The 22959-nt window shown below is 33.0% G+C and overlaps 1 protein-coding gene across 7 annotated transcripts in view; it reads left to right on the plus strand.

The window, feature by feature from the left end:
* The window catches only part of Cop1 (COP1 E3 ubiquitin ligase), a 169878-nt gene that overhangs the window by 85425 nt on the left and 61494 nt on the right, over window positions 1-22959 (plus strand). For 6 of the 7 annotated variants that reach the window (XM_027934924.2, XM_027934926.3, XM_071600286.1 and 3 more), the window contains 5 exons: window positions 1576-1711; window positions 17905-18048; window positions 18598-18706; window positions 19115-19196; window positions 21691-21807. In XM_027934924.2, coding sequence (XP_027790725.1) covers window positions 1576-1711; window positions 17905-18048; window positions 18598-18706; window positions 19115-19196; window positions 21691-21807 — 588 coding nt within the window. The remainder of the gene's footprint in view (window positions 1-1575; window positions 1712-17904; window positions 18049-18597; window positions 18707-19114; window positions 19197-21690; window positions 21808-22959) is intronic. The other variant, XM_071600288.1, reaches the window with a different exon arrangement.

Below are 22959 nucleotides of genomic sequence, written 5' to 3' on the forward strand. Positions count from 1 at the left end.
CATTGCTTATTACACTGAACAACTCAGTACTAGGATTGCATATAAAAAATATCACATAACTATTACATGTTAACCACTCTGGAGTAAAGTTGATGGTTTTGTTTTGTTTTCCTCAGTAATTTATAATTTATTGAATTTACTGAGAATAATTTTTTGGAGCCAGAGCTTTATGTTAATACCATTACAACATCACATACTAATTAGGTTATTCCTTTTCTTGTGTTTAGAATAAAAACTGCATTAAATTGGACTCTTTTAATCTAAATTGTTACATGGATTTGCTTAGTATTTAAAATTTATAAAATACCAGGGACAAAATCCTCAAGTAATTGTTTTTCTTTATTATAATTTTTAAATTTCTTTATGTCAATAAATTTTCTTCAAGATAACCTAATATTCCAGACAAAATAATAAATTCTTTACTCTGTATCATATTCACATAACTGTTTTTAATTAATTATTCTTGTGTTTTAATTTTATTATGCCCACCATTTAGGTGGCATTTAAGAAGGGAAAATATGAAAGTGTACCCTGAAAAAGCTGTGTGTATGTGAGGGTATAAGCATCAAATAAGGAAGAAACTATGAAAAGACAATGTTAAAACAAACTTATTTCAAATTTTCAATCTAGGAAGCTAAAGTCATGGTCCCCCCACCTCCCTTCATTCTTTGGAAAAGAGAATTAGTCCAGGTTTCAAGCACTTTTGGGAAAAAAAAAAAAAAAAAGAGCTTTAAAATTTGTGCTTTTGCTAGGCCTTCCTCTAAATTGAAGAATAGATTAGTTGTATTGTCAGGTACTTTATAAGCTGATTTTATAAGTTAAAACCCACATGATTTTAGCTTTCAATAGTTTACTGAAGTGGACTTTACCCAAAGTATTGTATAGTGATCCATTGGATGGAATTGCTGTTTTCCATATTCTACCAAAACATTTGAATGAAACTATTTTTTCTGGTTGAAGTTACTCTTTGGGATAAATGGGAGCCACTTCAAACATGTTTTGTTTTTGAGAATCAGTAGTTTATATATTGCAGCTTTCTACTTCCTTTCAGTAATAGGATTTGAAGCACCTGAAAGTATTACATGAACAAAACATGTTTTATTTAAAAACTATTTTTTATCTAAAATGTGTTATAAACTTTGTTTTGAAAATAGAGAAACTTTGGCATAAATATATATCCCTGTGAACATGTTCCTTTAAACAAATACTCTGTCCATATGTATAATTCTCTTCCTAAGTTATCTTTATTGATAAAGGATTTTGTTCTAATAAATTATTTAACTTTTCTTAAGTAGTAGTTCTTTCATTGTTTTTTTTTTTTTTCCCAAGAAGTTTTTACTAAAAAGAAGAGGAAAGAGTATTCACTGTTGTTCTTATTGATGTAGAAAAAGTGTCTTTCAAAGAACTACTGAGATGTTTTCTATTAAAGTTGAAAGATCATCTAATTAATTTGAACATATTGATCTTCTCTAAAATCTTTTAAAATAATTTTTTGTACTTATAATATAATTTTTAATCTATGTATATTATTCTTACTTTATAGTGGAATTCATCTGTTTGGTTTTCTTTGTATAGACGACAGTCGAACTGCAAGCCAGTTGGATGAATTTCAGGAATGCTTGTCTAAATTTACTCGATATAATTCAGTACGACCTTTGGCCACATTGTCATATGCTAGTGATCTCTATAATGGTTCCAGTATAGTCTCTAGGTAAGTATTGAGCACTCTCCTTACTATTTTCTTTGATAAAAATATCTAGAATCTAGTTGAATTTGAGAAGCAGTTATATCATATCGTTAAAATCCTAGGTTTTATTATACTTGGGGCACCAGTGCTGAACCCCATTCTCTCCAGAAGAGAGTCTTCCACCCCATCCCTTGAATAAAACTTATTTTCCTGTGTGTGTGGGGGGGGGGTTCATTATACTTGCTTCATGTGTTCATTTTATTTTCTTAAGTTTTTTAAAGCAAATCTCAGATGCTACATCATTTCATTTATAATCTCCATTTCTTAAAATAATGGACATTGTAAAATTACAAGGCTAATCACATCTTAAGACAAAGCATTAATCCCTTGGTTTCTTCAAATTGCTCATCCACATCAAATTTACTAGGTTGAATTAATCCTGAAGAGACATTTTTGAGACAGATCAGGAATTTGACAAGTTGTTTGTGTTTTTGGTGCTGGACCTGTGACTGATCTACATCCTCAGACCTGACTCATTTTAACTTGTACAGTTTACTAAAACTTTGCTTTTCATTTGTAGGACTAAAATATTTATGTGTATGAAGATTGATCTTGAAATCCAAGTCATTCTCTGAAAAGAGTATTTGCAGGAAGTCTTTTAATGCATGCTAACTGGTTGCTAACTAAATCAGTAATGAATAAGACAAAAATCAGACATTTATTTTTCTTTATTTTGGCAGTGTGAGCTCTTCTTCAGTACTGGGTTAAACAAAATATGAAAATGCAGCAGATTGTAGGTTTCATTTAATTACATAATTCAGTAGCAACAAATCATTGACTACCTGCTAAGCTAAATGTACAACCATAAACAGGCCAGAATGATGCTTATTCAGGAAAGCTCACAATTTATTTTAATGCCTGTATGATAAGAAATACAAGAAATTATGAAACAATTTAGCTTAAAGCAACAGATTAACATTATTGCTTAAATTCTTAACAACAGCTAAGAATGTTTATGTTGATAAAAGACCTCAGAAATGTAGTTTAACTATCAAGTTATTTTATAATATTGATGTGATATGTATACACTATAATTTTGTGAGTTATAGCCAAGCCTAAATGTACCATAGTAGATCTCGTTATATAAACTACTTTCTCTGATTATTTTGAATCTGGCCTGCATTTTATTTTCCTTTGAATACCTTGAATTGGTTCATCTTTTATGCTAGCATCCCTTCTTTTATTTCAATTAAACTGTATTAACATTCCTAAATGAAGAAATTCCAATTTTTAAGGTTTGTTAGGACAGATGAAAACTAGTAGGTAGCAAGAAAAGATATATAGCGAAAAAAGTGAAGGGGCATTGAAAGTGATGGCCATTTATTGAGTTTCTGATTTCATTGTGTGTGTGTGTGTGAGAGAGAGAGAGTTTTGTTTTTGTTTTAGTTTCTTATACTTAAACATATTGATAATAAGTTCATTTTAAAGATTTCTAATTCCTCTCAAAATAGAAAATTTAATGAATTTATTTCAGGAAAAGGATGGAAAAAGATAATATTGAATTTATATTATATCATAGACTAATTATTCTTTCTATAAAACTGCATGAAATATATCTCATGTTGATCACTTACTGCAGTGAGAATGAGAGAAAACCAGAAACTGCTTTTTCGATCTTCCTTTGCTTGTTTGTGTCAACACTATACCTAGCATCCACAAGGTGGCAGCATTTATTTATAATATCTCATCTATGAGACCATTTACAAGGAGTGAAAATTGGTGGCTTATACTGGAGTTCATCCTCCTGATTATCTACCAGATGGTCCTAGGTTAATAACATCAAGTAGTGAATGGAAAGGAGACACTTTTTTGCTCTTCATACACAGAAGTAACACACATTTTACATTTTGTCTGACATTAGATTTTCTGTGGCACCAGACATTATTGTAAAGTTTAAACTTATGTGGTATTTAGTAGTGATGGCCGTTTGCTGAGTTTCTGGTGTGTGTGTTTGTGTGGGTTTTGGATTGAACCCAGGCCAGGGCATTGTGCATGCGAGGCAAGCACTCTACCAACTGAGCTATATCCTCAGCCCCTCCATGTATATAGTCATTTATTTAAAAATAATTTATAATTGCTATCATTTGTGTGTGTGTGTGTGTGTGTGTGTGTGTGTTCATACATGTACTTAGGGTAATGATGTCCATCTCATTCCACCGTCTTTCCTATTCCCATCCCCCCTCCCTTCCGCTCCCCGCCCCCTTTGCTGTATCTATAAAGTTTCTCCATTTCTCCCATGCCCCCCACCATCCCTGTTATGAGTCAGCATCCTCATATCAGAGAAAACATTTAGCATTTGGCTTTTTGGGGGTTGGCTTACTGCACTTAGCATAATATTCTCCAAATCCATCCATTTACCCTGCAAATTCCATAATTTTGTTCTCTTTTAATGCTGAGTAATATTCCATTGTGTATATATTTTCCCTATTCATTCATCTACTGAAGGGCATCTGGGTTGGTCCTCCTGATTTGATTTTTAAATACCTAAAGTGTTATGGTCAAAATTGTTATACAATCCACCACAGATTATTTGAACATTTTTGTTTATGTTTATTCAAATTGTTGAAATTGAGTTATGTCAGGCATTACTAAATTCATGAAAAGAAAATGTTCATATATTGAGGCATTCATTGATGCTAACTCAATTTACTTCTCAGACACCCATAGGAAAAGTAATTCATTCTTTTCAGGTTCTGGTACCTCTATTATTTGCTTGTTAACTAGGCCTGAATGATGAACATTTTTTAATTTTAATTTAATGTTGTTACATTCAAGCGGTCTCTTTTTGCATAGTTCAAAACATTCAAATTTTGTTTTTAAAGTAGCTATTTAAAAAGAAAAGATTATTTTTGCTAAACATCAGTTTATAATGAATTTTGATCCAGGTCAGATTTAGGGTAACTGTAACTTTTAACATGTTTGTGTTTTGTTTGATACCAGGGATTGAGTCCAGGAGCACTTATCCCCTGAGCCACATTCCCAGCTGTATTTATTTTTTATTTTGAATCAGGATCCCACTAAGTTGTATAGAGCCTTGCCAAGTGGCTGAGGCTGGCCTTAGAAGTTGGAATCCTCCTGCCTCAGCCCCATAAATTGCTATGATTACAGGCGTATAACACCATGTCCAGCTTTAATATGCTTTTGATTGTAGAGTGCTATTGAATTTTAAATTTTTATTTAACAGATCTCCAAGCACTTATTAACTGGATTTTTAAAAAAGAGATATACTTTTAAGGACTGCCAGTATCCCCCCCACAACACACACACACACACACACACACACACACACACACACACACACCCGCCCTGCCTCTCTGAATCAGAATATATTTTTATCATTGTCTTAAAAGTCACTGGCTGTATAGGACTGTGGAAAAATAAGATGAATGGAAGTGCAGAAGAGAAGATTTTCTTCCTAAATTTTGCCTGGGATCCATCTTTTAAAGCAGTTATTTGCTGAACAGTGTTTTAGGCTGAAAGTTCCCTGCTGGGTAGTAAGAGGAAAGGAGAAGAAAGTGGGCATGGAGGCAGATACTTTTGGAGATTAGGTCGCTGGGAATTAAAAAATCTTTTAAGAGCTGTGCAGTTTCCATATGTCATCTTACATTGATGGAAGAAGTAGTGGTTGTAGTTTGTTATGACACTAACATACTTTCTTCTATTCTTTCTATGTATCCCAAATCATGTCATTTTTTGCATAACTTTGTGGTTGAAAGTAGAAATTGTTGTTAAAAACTGGGCTATCTTTGTGCTTAGCAAGTTTAAGAGGAAGATAAACTTCGAGCATAGTCTCTGGAGAAAACATGTAGAGGAAAGTTAAAGAAATATAATTCACATATATTCAGTTGTGTAGACTACCTCTGCAGGAGAAAGCCTTTATGAATCTTTGGAGTACAACTCCAAATTTGAAGTAGAGGCTAGAAAGAGCAGTTTGCATGAGTAAAGTTTCATTTGGATGAAAAAAAAAAAATGTGATCTTATTTCTTTGTTATCTATTCTATGTAGAAATAGGCCCAATTAATCTTATTTAAATGAGATGAAATGAGAACTTGAAATTATTCTAGCATTTTATGTGGCACATTGTAAATACTGAGTAAATGTTAGTGTTATAATTTCAGATTTACAAGCTTACCCTTAGAATAGTGCTTCGGAATTAGAACTAGAGCTTGTTAAAATAAGATTGCAGAGCCCCACTCCCATAATTTCTGATGATCTAGTCTGTATAGGGGGAAAAAACGTGGATTTCTAACAAATTCCCATGTGATACTAATGGTACTTGTCTGAGAAATGTTGCTGTAGATTAAGAGCTTTGAAAAGAAGAAATTCTGATAGAAAATATTTATAATCTTCAGGGAAAGGTCATGATTATTTTTTAATAAACCATATGTATTAAAACAGTTTAATAGCCACATAGTAGCCAGTGTAATGAATTAATGAATTAATCAGATACTTACACCTACTTAAGTAATGAATAACTTTGGAATGTTCAGTATTAGAAGTGCAGGGTAGTTTGTCTCATAAAAGTGAAGTTCATTTTCGTGCTTAGATAATTTATAGATTTTGCACTTGCACAAAGGTGAGAGGTGTAAATATCTTTGAAAGTAGAAAATGTGGTCAAGTATAATCAGTAGGTGGGAAGAGGGAAAGCAAAAATAACTGTCCTGTGCTCAGGGTAGAGACTAAGTAGATTCATTGAATTCTGTATTTCTACAGTAATTTATAAGATAATTTTTTTTGTTACTAGGCAGAAATACTATGATTTATTCCCATTTATAAAACAACAAAGAGAAAACAGATGATAAAAACTTCTTTTAATTGAAAATGCAGTTGATTTCAGTACATTTCTCAACTGTAACATTGAAAACAAGTAAACATTAGAATGGCATTATCAAGATTCTAAAAATGATAGTCAAGCTAGAATTCTCTATTTGGGAAAGTTATTTCAAGATGAGCATAAATGCAGACATTTTAAATTAAGCCAAAATGAAGGGAGTTTAGAGAATGTTTGACATGTGCTTCAGGAAAAGAAATGATTTGAGAAGGAGACGTTTAAATTGAAGTAGACAGGGTTCAGTCAGAGAAAATAAAGAATTTAAATGTTTCAAGCAGAAAGCAATTAAAATTTTAAAAAATTGGGAAATTTAAAAATTGTAATAAGGGATTGAAGATCAAAGTTGAGCAGCGGAGATTGTAAACCATACATAAAGCAGCAACAGTAGCTTCCTCTTAACTCAATGTATATTATGCAATTTAAATGGTAATGCTGTGTCTGTGTGCCTCAAATTTACCATTCTGTTGGGCGATGTCAATAAAGAGGAATGCTGTGTATGTTTGGGGGCAAGGGTATGGAGAAAATCTATACCTTCACTATAGTTTTACTGTGAACCTAAAACTGCTCTAAACAATAATGTTAGTTTTTTTTTCTTCTAATGAGATAGGACCAAAATATCCCCTCTAAAGAGGAGTGATTGACATCTAAAAGAATTAAGAATTTGATTAACTTTAAAACGTCTTAATTTAACATGGATGTTAACATCTCTTTGAAAAATAATTAATTTAAACAATTTGGATCTCTAAAAAAAACTCAGTTGAAACAATACATATTATCACAGAAAATGTGATTGATAAGTGTATATAGGCAAAAACTCCTGTCAAAAGGAAAATACTTTGATGATAAATCACAATGTAAAACGTGTGTGTGCTATATTTAAGAGTTCTTAAAATACAAGAGCTGTGAGTGTTGAAAATGAGATTTAATTCAGGTTAGAAAGCATTGAATTTCAATTTCTTAGTTTCTGTCCTTCACTCTGCCTTAATCTGCCATTTTTCTTTTGTGTGTGCGCGCGCGCACACACACACACACACACACACACACAATGTTGTAATGATTGGGTCCAGTCCATTGTGGAGTTTAAGTAAAAATCCCTGTGTTAACTCTAAGAGAAAAGAAGCATATTTAAATATTTAATTGAGACTTTTAAGCAGATCCATGACAGGCTGAGTGGACCAAAAATAAAACTATGTAAGTTTTAAATGGTTTTGTAACAAGCTAGAGCATATATACAAACACTGATAAAGAATAAACTTTTATTTAAACTATCTTTGGAATATCAGAAAATGTGCAAAATCTTGATCATATACCAAACTTCAAATTATAGAAAAATAAAAGAGTAGAGAATGCATTCTCTGATCACAATATGGAATAAGATGATTAGGAGATAATGGACTGAGATAAATCTAGGAGATGATAAAAACTTATCATGTGCCAGGCATAGTTGCACACACCTGTAATTCCGGCAGCTCTGGAGACCAAGGCATGAGGATGGCCTAGTTCAAGGTCAGCCTCAGCAATTTAGCAAAGCCCTAAACAACTTAATGAGACCTTGTCTTAAAAATAAAAAAGAGCTGGGGATGTGGCTCTTTGGTTAAATGCTTCTGGGTTCAATTCCTGGTAGGGGGAAAAAAAACCCAACCTGCAGGTAAATCTAAATGCTGTTAGGCAGCTCTAAAGATCAAAAGGGAGATGAAGCTACTGTGATGAAAATTCTCTGTGTTGGAACCTGTAGAGATAGCTCAGTGCTGAGAATGAACTTCTTGCTTTCAGCCCTTACTGATAAAGAAAGTATGGGAAGAATGTAGTTAAGCACCTAACCAAAGAAGCCAGAGAAAGAGCAAAATAAATCTAAATAAAATAGAAATAAGTAGGATAAAAGTAATACATTATGAAAATAATTATTAAATCAATCCATAGTCTTTTTAAAACAGATGATGCAGATTGCTAGTTAACCTGATTAAGTAAAACTAGGAGAAACCATGAGTACATTAAAAAAAGAAAAAGAAAGAAAGAAACTGGGGAAATGACTGCCAGTACATAGGAAGAAAAAAACACTAAGAAAAAACTGTGCTCAAATCTGTTGTAGGTAATTTGGGGAACTTGAATGAAAGAGATTATTTTCTAGGGAATGTAAGTGATCTAGACAGGCCAGGCCCTAAAAGGAAACAAAAATCTTTATGGACTAATAAATTATGATAGGAAAAAATAAAGTTGACAAATAGAAAATAATGTAAGGACACACCTAACTGGAAAAAGTGAGACATCTAAAAGAAGAAAACTTTAAATTTTGTTTAATTAACAATATCTTAAACAAATAGAAACAACATATTCCTAGATGGAAACACATCATAAAAATCGGTGTATAAATTTTACATGATTGTAATGAAAATGCCAATGGATACATTTGGTTTAGGAAATAGATAAGTTGTTTTCAAACTTTAAAATACAGTTTACCAATGAAAATTCAGAGGATAAAGAATAATGAGAAGGCAAGCTGGGCAGGTTGTTGGGGGCTGAGGCAGAAGGATGACAAGTTTGAGACCATACTCAGTAACTCAGTGAGATCCTGTCACAAAACAAACCAATCAAAACCAAAGCAAAACAAAAACTCCCCTGGGTTCAATTTCCAGCACCAAAAAGCAAGAGTAGGGGTTAATGAGAGGGCACCGGTTCCTACAAGATGTTACCACATATTATGATGAAATTTTAATTAAAACTGTGTGGTGTAAGAATACAGAGAATGTCATCCCACATTCTTGTAGGAATTTAGTAAATACAGTATAAACATTATTCTTCATGTGAAAAATAAAATACTTAGTGCACTCGTCATAAAACAAATTCCAGATAGATTGAATATTTAAATAGAAATGAACGAAACTGGCACACTTTTAAAAGAAAATTCAGGATACAGTTGTTTAAAATCCTATGGAAAACAGTAAAAAAGGAATAAAGAAAATAATGCAAGGAAGCATGGGATAGAGGCAGACTCAAGGTAGCTGCTTGAAGCAAGTTAGGTAAATGGCCTTAATAAGAAGCTCATGTCGAGTTAAGACCTAATGGAAGAGAGGAAGTGTTTGCCATGTACATACTGAGAGAAGAGTACTACATCCTCAGGTTTTATCAGGTGCTGTATGCCTGGATGGAAAGAGGTGTGGAATTTCTTAGGTGTACCCTTGAGACTAGGGTAGCTGTAACAAGGGAAGCTGGAACAAGTGATTACCATTTTGTAATCACTTCACCTTTTTCAGAAGGTTACATAATAAGCCATTAAGTATTTTGAACCAATGGAATGATGATGTGACTTGTGTTGAGAATAGATTATGGATTTTAGGAGGTTAAATATGGAAGAATTGATACTAGTAAAGAGCCTTTTATAATAATACAGATAAGAAATATTGTGACTTCATTGAGAATAGTAACATTGAGCCAGTGCTTTGGTTTGAATGTTTTTGTTGTTCCCCCTTTACCACCACCACCACCGATATTCATTTGTAGAAACCTAATCTCCAGTATGAAGGTATTTGGATGGGGATCCTTAAGAGTGAGTGGAATGTGTCCTTACAAAAGAAGCTTAGAGACCCCCTATCCCTTTCTCCATTTATTGCCACAGGAGACTCAGGAATGAGGCCTTTGCCAGATAACAAATCTTGATCTTGTACTTCCATCCTTCAGAACTGTGAGAAATAAATTTCTCTTATTTGTAGATTACCCAGTTTTAGGTATTTTGTTACAGAAGCCCAGAAGGACTAAGAAATCAGCAAGGAGTGCTTAGACTTTGGATATATTTTATTTTTTTTATTTATTTATTTTTTTTTTAATTTTTTATTGTTGGCTGTTCAAAACATTACATAGTTCTTGATATATCATATTTCACACTTTGATTCAAGTGGGTTATGAGCTCCCATTTTTACCCCATATACAGATTGCAGAATCACATCAGTTACACATCCATTGATCTACATATTGCCATACTAGTGTCTGTTGTGTTCTGCTGCCTTTCCTATCCTCTACTATCCCCCCTCCCCTCCCCTCCCCTCTTCTCTCTCTGCCCCCTCTACTGACATTCATTTGTCCCCCTTGTATTATTTTTCCCTTTCCCCTCACTTCCTCTTGTATGTACTTTTGTATAACTCTGAGGGTCTCCTTCCATTTCCATGCAATTTGGATATATTTTAGAGATAGGGCTGAACGATGCTGTTGGTTAAAGTTAATAAGGAGATGGTTAATTAATAAGATGAAGATAATGCTTGGCAGGGTATTCAGAAACTCAATTTAGGACAAAGATGCCTGTTAAATTAAAATTGGAGCTGTCAGGCATGAGGTATTAGTGCAGAAAGAAATCTGGTATCTGAGATACACATCACATAATCATGAGTGTACAAAATTGTGATAGGGGATAAGACCACCAAAGAAATTCATGAAGATTAAAAGGCGACAAGGTACATAGATTTAGCTCTGGGATACTTAAATATAAAAGTGATGATGAGGAGGAAGTAAAGTAGAATGTGATGTAACTGCCAATGAGGTGGGTTCAAGTTAAGAATTCACAGTTAACTATTACATTTAGCAACCTGGAGGTCATTGTTGACCTTGTAACAACACTTACAATGGTAAAAGCTTGGTTCCAAGAAGTTAAAGAGAGTGGAGAAGACAAATTGGATTGAGTGTGAACTTTTGTGTGTGTGCAAAGTTCTTCTGTTAGAAAAGCAACAGGATGGTAGCTAAAATAGGTTTGCAAGAGATTTTTTTTTTTTTTAAACTTGATAAGAAAGAAAAACTTTGAATGGCTTGTGGAAAAGATCCAGGATAGATGGAAAAGTTGATGATATGAGAAAGGATGTAGAATTTAGGAAGGTAAGCAAGGGATACAGATGATCTTCTGATCAGATCTGGCAACTTGGATCATTCATTTTGGAATGACAAGAGAAGTGGCATAGTATATCAAAGTATGTTGGGATAAATGCTGGTAAGTGAAGACTGTGTTGATGGAAGCCGTTGAAAATTACCTTCTTGTTTCTTTTTATATTTTCAATAAACTGAAGAGCAAAATCATCTGGAAAGAATGGGGATGGTTGTCAGAAAGTGCTAAGTCAGGTTAATTTGATCTTATAGAGGGGGCATAGTTAATGCATATGTCTAGGATATGATCATTGTTGTTGTATGGAGTGGAAAGAATAAAAGATATTTGGAGAAGAGGACGTATAGATGATAAAACTAAGAATTGTGACAGGAGTGGATTCGGAGGCAGAGACAGTGAACTGATAATTAAAGATTTCCAAGAATGCATGGGGTGATAGAAGGAGTAACAAGGAGAGAAATATTGGGTGGTTTATGTTACAGGAGATTTTTGAGCTGGGGCATTTAAGAGGGAAAATGGTTAGAAGATGCTGTATAGCAAGAACACTGACTCCACGTAAAAGTCTCTGAACATGGCTTGCAGAAGGGCTTCAGGGAAAGCAGTGTTTTCAGGGGTGAGCAGATTCAGTTAGATAAAAGGAATAGTTAGGGAAGGAATGGACATAGTTAGGAGCACTAGAGGATGGTGAGAGGTTTATCTTTTACTTATATTAAAATGCACATAATGTTTGATGTAGCACTTATGTCCTGGGATAAATGGACTTAAACATTTAAGAATATTCTTCAATATGTGAGAAATAATAGGAGGATATAATTGCACAATAAAACTTTAGAAATTAATTATTTTACTCAGTTAATTATAATTACTATAGTAAACTGATTAAATTCATGATATATTCATGTGATGGAATTCTATGCAATCCTTGGGAAAGAATGAAAGAATGTTAATATATACAGATATGAAATGATTACAAGATACTGTTAGTTGAGGGGAAAAACACTTAATGAAAACCAGTATGTATAATGCCATTTCATGTGTTTAGTTCAAAAATGTGAATTCCCACATGTTTGTGCATAGGAAAATTCTTTTTAGGATATAGAAACTAAAATTATTGGAGGCTTATTTGGAAATCCTGGAAGGAAGACCTTTTTATCCTGTACATTTTTACTGTTGGCTACATATTTTTTTTAATAAAAAAGTTTTAAAACATTCAAGTTGTGTTGGAAGATTTTCCACAATAGTGGGAGATTAAATTTTTCATCATAGAAAATGAAAATTATGTGACATACTTGACATTCTTCTATGGATCTCTCAAATACTGTTTGTTTTTGTTTTGTTTTTTAAATATATTTTTTTTAGTTGTAAATGGACACAATATCTTTACTTTATTTACTTATTTTTTATGTGGTGCTGAGGATCAAACCCAGTGCCTCACTCATTCTAGGTGAGTGCTCTACCACTGAGCTACAACCCCAGCCCTGTTTTTGTTTTTTTATATCTTGATTTTTCATCGGCTCAGTCAGTATCTGGCAGATAACAGGTCCTCCAAATATTTGATTACTGAAAATATTCATGCATCATTCTTTAATTTAGGTGGGCCTCAGGAACCATTGACTTCTGAATTCCTGTGCGTGTTTTAACTTAACTGATTTGATTATACTATGTACAATCATTCCTACTAATTATGAACCCTGTGAGCCTACCTTATTCTTTTCCCTGCTCATATTAACTTCTTGCTCAAGTTGAATTTCTGTTATCACTATGTATAAAATAGTGTATAGTGTTATTCTTTGTGGTTATTCTTGTCTGTGTGTATGATCTTTAGAGACCAGCCCATTTATTAACATTACAATGGCAGTTTGCATAATGATTGGGAGCATAGACTCTGAAACTAGATGGTTTTAATTATGTAACATAATCTTGGTCAAATTATTGAACATCAGTATACCTTAGTTTCTTTATCCATTTAGTAAAGACTTAATTTATGTACAATTCTTAAAAACAATGCTTGACATATAGTAAGTATTATATATGTAGTGGGAGTTTATCTATTAATATTGATTAATTTGAGAGGAGGCTTAATGACACCAATTCTTTATTGACCTTACTCATGTTTGTGTTCTTTAAAGATCTGCCCATTTCTTTTCATTAATGATCAATTTCTTAATGTATATTCTGTTTCTTTGAAATTATGGTTACCTGTTATTCTTGTGACACACTGATAATAATGAATGAGATTTTTTAACAACTGTTCTTACTTGATACTTTCCTTGGATAAATTGGGTTCCAGTGTTCAGGGATATTAATCTACCTTGTTTGTTAATACGTATTTTATAATTGCAAAAAGGTATAACAGACTGTAGGAACACTGACAAAATTCATTTCTTGGGCATATTGACAGCTTTGCATTGCTCGTGTGCCACATTATACCTGAAGTATGCATTAATCTGGTGTTCTATGTGGTCTGTTGCCTTGCTGCTTAATCAGTTGATTGATGGCCCTTTTGACAAAGAATATAACTAGTTTTTTATAACTGAATTGTGTTTTTCAACTGTTCACATAAATCACTTTCTTTAAACAGTTGAAATATTTCAAAGTATGAAAGAAAAAAACAGCCATGTTTAAAGTAAGTTTCCAGTATATTTTTCAGAGGAAATTTGTGTATTTTGAGTTAAAAACATCCTGTGAAATCAAATTTATCATTACAGTAAATTTTTCATAAACCAGTGGGTTTAATAATTGCTGGTGATAATATAGGGCAGAAGTGGATTTTATATAATAGCAAGACTTCTTACAATTATTTTTAAGATTTAAATTGCATAAGCAGATACATTTCACTTACTTTGCTTACCTTTTGTCTCAGCCTATCTAGTCATGGTACACTTTTGTATTATTTTTGTGTTATGCGACTATAGTAAAAGTGAAATATCCAAAACTTAAGAAAATAATAGCAATGAAATCAAATCAAAATGTTAATTTTTTAGTGTGAAATGTAAAAGTGGACTAATGTAGCTAAATAATAAACTGGGTTACAAAAAAGGACAGAACTGTCTGTAACAACAGGGTAACAGAAAAAATAATACACTTTAAGTCATTGTATCAGCTGTTTTGATAGTTTGTGTCAGTTTTCTCTGCAGTATCTTTGAACTTGATTTAATAAGTTGCTGTTTAATATTAAAGCTTTTTTATATTAAAAACTAATAGTTTACTAATGGTATGTTTTTCAGTGGCATACTTTTACTAGTACAACATTGTAATGCTGTTGTTTTATTAGCTGTGTATGTTTATAAGTGAGCAAAAGAGCATTTAGGCATGATTTAACTGGTTCTCACTTGAAGTCTCAGGCACACCAAAACCTCCTAAGTTGAAGACAGGATTTCGGTTCTTACATAAGTTCCTCAAAAGTTAATAAGAGCTTGTACTTTGCTTTGCTCTGTTATTTACCAAATATAGTATTATTTCTCCTTCAGTGACATGAGGCTGTGAAAATAAAATTGAGTTGAGATACATGAATATTTGCCATCAATATAATTCTGCTGTGATAGTGTCTACAGCACAGCAAATGGTAGCTGGGCAGCAGTTCAATTAAGATTAGTGTACAGATTAATCCATTACATTGCTATATAGTCATATTTTATTGGAGGGAACATTTGCTGAATTGTGCCATAGTTAGTTACACTTAATAAAATTCTTGCAAAAATTATGTAAAATTAAAGAAGAAACTAAAGTTCGTGAATAAATTGACATCACACTGTCTTGAATGGAAATATTCTTAATGTGTACTTACCCTTTTTTATCCATCATCACCAGCTTAGTAAGTTTCTTATTAAATGATTAACTAACCATTAATTGTTCAGTAAAGGTATATGACATCATGTAGGTGTTTATATTTATATGCCTTTAATGAACATTTGACATATGCAAGTATTTGAGAAGAAATTCCCATACATGGTTGCAGAAGGCACATTCATATCTAGTTTTATTTCATGTTAAGGCTTAACCTTTATACTTTACATTCCGACTTGTACACAAATAATCATTGGCATCAACTCTAATGCCAGATTACCTGATTTTTTAAAAATACTATCTCAATCACATGTAAGATAGCTGATTTTGAGCAGGTTACTTTAATTCCTATTGTTTTCATCTAAAAATATGGATGATGATAATAAATAATAACCACCTCATAGGGGTGTTAGATTAAATGAGTTAATACCTGCAAAATGTTTAATAGTGAATCATGCATGGACATTGTTATTATTATGATATAATTGTAGATCAGTGAGAATTATCATGTAGTCTAGATTTATAGCTAAACGACTAGGGAGGATGCTTAAATCATGTGGAGAAGTAATGTATGTGATGATTCTTTTCAATTTTTTACTTCCATTAGGCCACTTGGATTCCTAGCTAGTTATATAACAATGACTTTGTTGAGGCTCCACCTTAAGTTCCTCACAAGTTAATAAGAGCTTGTACTTTGCTTTGAAATAGCTTACTTTGAAATTTGCCTTTAAACAAACAATAAGATCACTAAGAAATAGGACTGAATTCCCCAAGTTAACTCTAAATGAAGGGAAAGAGTTTAAGGATTGCTGCCCCTATTTGTAATATAAGTGATATGTATTGGTGCCGCAGTCTGGCTGGGCACAAAATCACAAGCCACTCGAGCAGGAACAAACTTTATTTCTGAACTCCCGTGAACGCCACGCACGTGGCCTTCTCCCGGGACACACCACACTAACCGGCACTCCCTCCTCCGGAAATCTCTCCTACCACACTTCCCCAACCAATAGGAACTCTCTGGGAATCCCCGTGAGAGCTCCAAAGTAGCAGGCCTAGGTGGACAGCAGGGGTCTAATATCCAAGTGAATATACATCTTAACATAACCATTATCATCTCAGTGGCTTGCTGGCGTCACCTTTTAACCAAAAATGCCATGCAACCAAAAATGCCATGCGTCATTCCTACTCGGCTATGGCTCTCAGCACCCCCCCCCCTTCTGTTTAATTAAGCACCAAGCATGTGGCTTAGGGACTGTGCCTGTTAGGCTGTCCAATACTACATATGGCTCTTACCGGTCATCGGATGAGCTGACCTCAAGGCGTCAGCCTCCTGTCTTAGGTTGGTACCACTGCAATTGGATCATACCCGTCACTGACTACCGGTCCAGCATACAGCCATACTTGTGGATAGTCCTGTGCACCAGTGGGGGGGTGAGGTTCTTTGCCTCACCTCTGTTGGCCCCCAAATTTGGCCTTGGTGCCAGTGGGGGGGGGGTGAGGTTCTTTGCCTTACCTCTGTTGGCCCCCAAAATTTAGACCATCACTAGCAGAAGGGAGGAGGATACAGAAATGCCACGACACTAAGCCAATTGACGGCTCCTTTGAAAAATTGTACCACCAGTGACACCATCAGCAAAAATACTCCAGCATTACCACAATTCGCTGCACCAACAGATAGTTCACAATGTATACAAGTGATACATAGTCCAGGCAAGTTCTGCAAGCAGTTCAAAGCGGAGGAATCTATCAATATGTCCATTTCCTCCCAAAGTAAATCGACTCCTTGATTGAGCATTACTTGTTGAGTTATTATTTATTGATGCATCAGTTTATACAGTTTACTGTGATAGCTATCGAAGAAGCTGTAGTTTGGTTTTATCTTTGTCTTCACTGGCACTGGCATGAAGATAGGAATTCTGGCAATGATGGCTTAAAAAAAAAAAATATGTAACATTCCAACAGGTACTAAGAAAACAATTTTCTGAACAATTTACATTATCCTGAACAGAATTATTAAATATAATGGAAAGGAAAGGTGAAAGTAAACAAACAGATCTGTTAACCTCCTTATTTGTTCACATTTAAAACAATCCTCAACAGCTGTTTACCCATATTGGAGATCACTTTTGTTTGGGAGATATATCGGGAATGGATTTGGGGAAAAGTAATGATAAAAATGGCTCAATTTTTATGTGTGTTCTGTCCCTTTTTCATCACCCAGTTCAGTATTTCAGCTTGTATGCTATTTTATTAAAATAGCATTAAGTGATCTGAAATCTGTCACAAAATGGCAGGAAAAGAAATAACTAGAATTTGTGCAAAAATTAATTGATAATATTCTTTTGACATGTTTATAATGTACCAAACCATTCAAACCATTAAATTTTACTATGGTTAGTAGAGCTGAATTGAAAAGCATATCAGGTGTCGGGAACAAAAGCCTATCTGCAAGCACAGCTGTATATGCACAGCTAGCTGTCTTGGTGTATCTTGATGTGTTATCGTAGACATGGGCCTAGCATAATTTGAACATATTTCAAATAGATCCTTTATTCATGTAGATCAAATAATTTTCACTTTAAAAATAGAAAGTATACAATTCTGAAAATTGTTTTTGTAAATGTCACAAGGATAGGTAAATGATTTTAAGAGATAAACTATATACTTTTTCCTCCTTAGTATTGAGTTTGACAGAGACTGTGACTATTTTGCAATTGCTGGGGTTACAAAGAAGATTAAAGTCTATGAATATGGCACAGTCATCCAGGATGCAGTGGATATTCATTACCCTGAGAATGAAATGACTTGCAATTCCAAAATCAGGTATTTACATGGTTTTCTTGTCCTTGGTATGTATAATTAATGAGAGATTGTTTTACCTTTCCATGAGATTCCTTACACATTCATGGTGAATGATGTAATTGCACTGCATATATGGAGGATGTGTTATTGACTTAAAACAGAATATCTTTTTAGATGTTGTAGAATTTGGGGGAATTGAGAATAGCTAAAACCATAAATGTTGAAAGTTTGACTTTGTTAGAACATTTTAATTGAAATTTCAGTCATAAGTTCATTGGTCAAGGCAAAATTTTTTGGATATAAATACAGAAACCCAGTTCAAACTAGTTTATCTGGCTTGTGTGATTCTCTACAACTGAAAGCTGTAACTTCATATCCATCTTACAACTAGTGATCAGAGTAAAAAGGATTAAAGGCCATTACTTGATTTACTACTCTCAGTTTAAAAACCTAGGCGTTGTTGGTAGAATTGTGATTGTGAACTTTAAATAAAAGCTGCTCTTTCTGATCACATTAAAATCCTTTATATCCTATTATTTATATGTAAAGTAAGTTTTAACTTTCTTTCAGCTGTATCAGTTGGAGTAGCTACCATAAGAACTTGTTAGCTAGCAGTGATTATGAAGGCACTGTTATCCTATGGGATGGATTCACAGGACAGAGGTCAAAGGTCTATCAGGTAAATTAAGGATACTAGTTATATAAGAATAAGAATTATATTTTTGCCTCATTTTCTTAACAATTATAGAACTTCATGTGTGTTATGATTACAGATTTGAAGACTATTTGATATTTTTTACACATGTGTGATAATTGTAATACCTCATCCAAAGGATTTCTTCAGACTTCGATGTTTTTATCAATCTCTCAAATAAATTTCCAAAAATAATAATATTAGTAAATGTATATATAAAAAGATTTATAATTGCTTTGCATCAATATTTTAGGTTGCTTTTGTTTTTTTAGCCTCTTGTCTTTCCTGCCCTTTCATAGCAATAAATTGGTTATCAGTATTTTGTTGTTTCATTTTACTTTATTTATTTTAAGATCTATATTCTAAGTCTTTTTGTCTTCCTTTTACATCCAGGAGCACGAGAAGAGGTGTTGGAGTGTTGATTTTAATTTGATGGATCCTAAACTTTTAGCTTCAGGTTCTGATGATGCAAAAGGTACTATTTGAATCTCTCTCCTAGCATTACCCTCTCCTGCTAATTCCTTTAATTGGCTGAGATACAAACACTTAGTGAAAGTCTCCTGGCATTCCTTTGTGATTACTGATAAACTATGCCAAACATAATTTACAAAAATCAGTTTCTCTTTTTTGAGTGAAGGAAAAATGAATGTATTGCATTCTTATAATGATGTTTTCTGGATTTGTGCCACATAATGACATTTTAAATTGCTGTCATCTTATAGCCAGGTCCTTTGGAAGTTTTTGGTGTATCCTAAAGTCTCTTCACAAAGTTTATAATATTTTAAGGCAAAACCTCTGTATTTCTTTTTGCCTGTTTAATTGACTTTTTCTCTTTTTCTTGTTTATCCATCTTTGTTATCATTTTCTGTTATTCTTTTTTTTTTTTTTAATTTTTTATTGTTGGCTGTTCAAAACATTACATAGTTCTTGATATATCATATTTCACAATTTGATTCAAGTGGGTTATGAGCTCCCATTTTTACCCCATATACAGATTGCAGAATCACATCAGTTACTGTGCTTTTCTGGTATGATTCTTCTATTAGGTTTATAAAGCTCTGTGGACAAATTTCTTTTACCTTAAAGTCAGTAGCCTTAAATTCTTTGCCCTTTTGTTCTTTTCTTCATGTAACTTCCAGACTAATGGTTAGATAGACAAAAATAGGTCTGGCATTGCAAGCATTCTGTTTTCTCTACATCCGTTCAACACTTATTATTTCCTTCCTTCTTACCTTCCTCCTTTCTCTTGCCTTTCCCCTTTTAATTTATTTGTTTATATTTTTTTAAATATATGTTTGAAGATCCTAATATTAGGAACAAAGTGGTAGCTCATTGGGGTTTTGATTTCTGCTTTTTTGACATTTATTGTTATTGATTATCTTTTTTTATGTATGCATTGGCCATTCATGTATTTTTTTTTGAAAAATTATCTATTCAAAGTCTCCTCTTTTAATCAGCTTATTTGTTTTTGTTTTTGGTTTATTTGCTTGGGTTGTAAGAATTATCTGTATATTCTGGATATTAATCACTTATCAGATATGTGATTTGCAAATGTTTTCTCCCATTCTGTGGTTGCCTTTTTAATTTGTTAATAATGTTCTTTGATGAATGAATTTTTTTTTATTTTGATGAAATTTAAGTTGTTTTTTGTTGTTGTTGTTGCCTGTGCCTTTGGTGTCATAACCAAGAAATCACTGTCAAATTAAATGTCATGAAGCTTTTCTCCCTTGTTTCCCTTTAGGAATGTTTTAGTTCTTACATTTATGTCTTTGATCTATTTAAATTTTGTGTATGGTATAGGACACGACTTTATTCTTTTACACATGGATATCCAGTTTTCCCAGGACCTCTTGTTAAAAATACTGTCTTTTCCCATGTTGAATGGTGTCAGCACCCTTTTCAAAAATCATTCCACTGTCCATACAAGGTTTTATCTCTGGTCTTTCTGCATTAGTTATTGGTTTTTTAATGTATGTCTTTGTGCTGTTACCACATTGTTTTGATTAGTCTAGAGTTGTTTTGAAATGAATAAGGATGAGTCGTCCTTATTTGTTTCTTTTAAAGATTATTTTGGCTATTTGAGACCCTTGAAATTCTGTATATTTTTTTTCTATTTTTGTAAAATACTTGGGGGATTTGGAAGGGATTGCATTGAGACTTCATTGATTTTTATTTGTTAATATTTTCTTCTTGATCTGGGCTTAATTTCCTCTCCTTTTTTGAGTTTAAGGTGAAGTTTTGTCCCCGTTTTGAGACCTCCTTTTTTCTAATATAAATGCTTTGTTACGCATTTCCCTTTAAGCACTTCTATAGACGGTTCCAAAAATATTCTTACATATGAAAATATATAATGTTATCAGAGTATGTACACTTAAGCACATATTTAAATAATACTATAATGAATGCACATGTAAGGGATATGCCACCTTACTCTAGATTGCTTGTTTTGTTAACCTGTCCTTTTAATTTAATTTAATTTTTTTTTTTAATTTTACTTTGGTACTAAGTATTGAATTCAGAGGTACTCAACCACTGAGCCATATCCCCACCCTTTTAAATATTTTATTTAGAGACAGGATCTTTCTAAAGTTGTTTACGGCCTCACTAAGTTGCTGAGGCTGGCTTTGAACTCATAATACTCCTGCCCCCACCTCCCAAGCTGCTGGGATTATAAGTGTGTGCCACCTTGCATGGCTTGTTACCTGTCTTTTAAGTTAAGTTTTCTTGTGGGTCTGAATTACCTCTCAGTATAAAATCATTGTTTATTTTGGCTTTGACATTGAAGCTAGACTTTGTTGGCTTCAAATAAGTTGTTGTGTTCTTCAGGCATTCAGTTTAAACACTTTTTGGTCCAGGTAAACCAAATTATTTCAAATTGGCACAAAGCACATCAGTCATAACAAGGAAACTTTTCAAGTTACAGAAGTACTTGCTAATGTATTTATTTCTCTTTATTGTCTTTCCCTTAGTGAAGCTGTGGTCTACCAACCTAGACAATTCAGTGGCAAGCATTGAGGCAAAGGCTAACGTGTGCTGTGTTAAATTTAGCCCTTCTTCTAGATACCATTTGGCTTTTGGCTGTGCGGGTAAGAAATGAAAGCAGATTTGTTTGATTGATGTGGTTATCATGCCTAGAGGAGCTTTTTATTTAAACAAATAGCTACCTTTGTGAGCTTAAATTTTGTTCTCATTATTAGACTTGAAACTAGAGATATATCGTCCTTATTTACATAGTTAATATACCTTGATTGCACTATTCTGTCACTCTTTATTACATAATTTGAGTTTGTTGATTTTTTGACTTATAAAGATATTTAAACAAGCTATATTCTGTAGGCACAATATAGCTTTTTTTTTTTAAAGGAAGCCTAATCCTCTGGCAGTTTTTATTGAGTGCCTACTATGCATAAACTAGGGACAGGGAATAATACAGTCTTTTATCATGGAGTACATGCTAATAGTATAAGTATTCAAGAAAAATATTGGTTGTTGTTTAATAGCAAAGAATCATTTGCTAAAGTACATTTCTTAACCTCAGTTACCATTTGTCTGGATTTCGGTGGGGCATTCCAACATTACACCTATTGTACTGTCATTTTAATGTTAGTGTCCTTTTGCGTTGTAAAAACAGTCATGAGTTAGAAGATAAAACATATGGCTACTTTATTCTTAATTCCTTTATCTTCTGTATCTTTTCCCTTCTTGAATATTTACTAAAATATCAAATACCATAATTTAACTTCTTCCTGGTAAAAATCTGATTTTTTAAAAATTAAGAACATCAAGGTTTACAAAAAAGATAAGTTATCATAATATGAGAACAATAGCAAATTTAAGAAAAGGGAAAGCATACTTTAAACTTTGGCATTATACCTTTCACTGTTTTTAACTCAAGTTGTCTTTCGCTGGGAAATTGATAAAATTTCATAAATTTGAAGAGGGCATGTAGGTATGGGTAGAATTCTTTTTATTAGCATATGGAATTTTCTTTATAATGATTAGCTGGTACTTGCTTCCATTAATCTCTGCATTGATGATTGTGAAAGAAGGATGTTATGCATAAAACTCTTATAAAACACTGTGGCATGCATTAATTCTTTAGTTGTTTTCATTATTAATATTTTATCATGCATTCAATTAAAATATACTTAGTTTATTGTTATTAAGGTATGTTCTGTTTTATAAACACACATTAACCATTACCCATTGTTTATGGATAGATTATATTATCAGCATTA

Source organism: Marmota flaviventris, chromosome 12 (genome assembly GCF_047511675.1).
Source record: "Marmota flaviventris isolate mMarFla1 chromosome 12, mMarFla1.hap1, whole genome shotgun sequence".
In the NCBI taxonomy this organism is placed as follows: domain Eukaryota; kingdom Metazoa; phylum Chordata; class Mammalia; order Rodentia; family Sciuridae; genus Marmota; species Marmota flaviventris.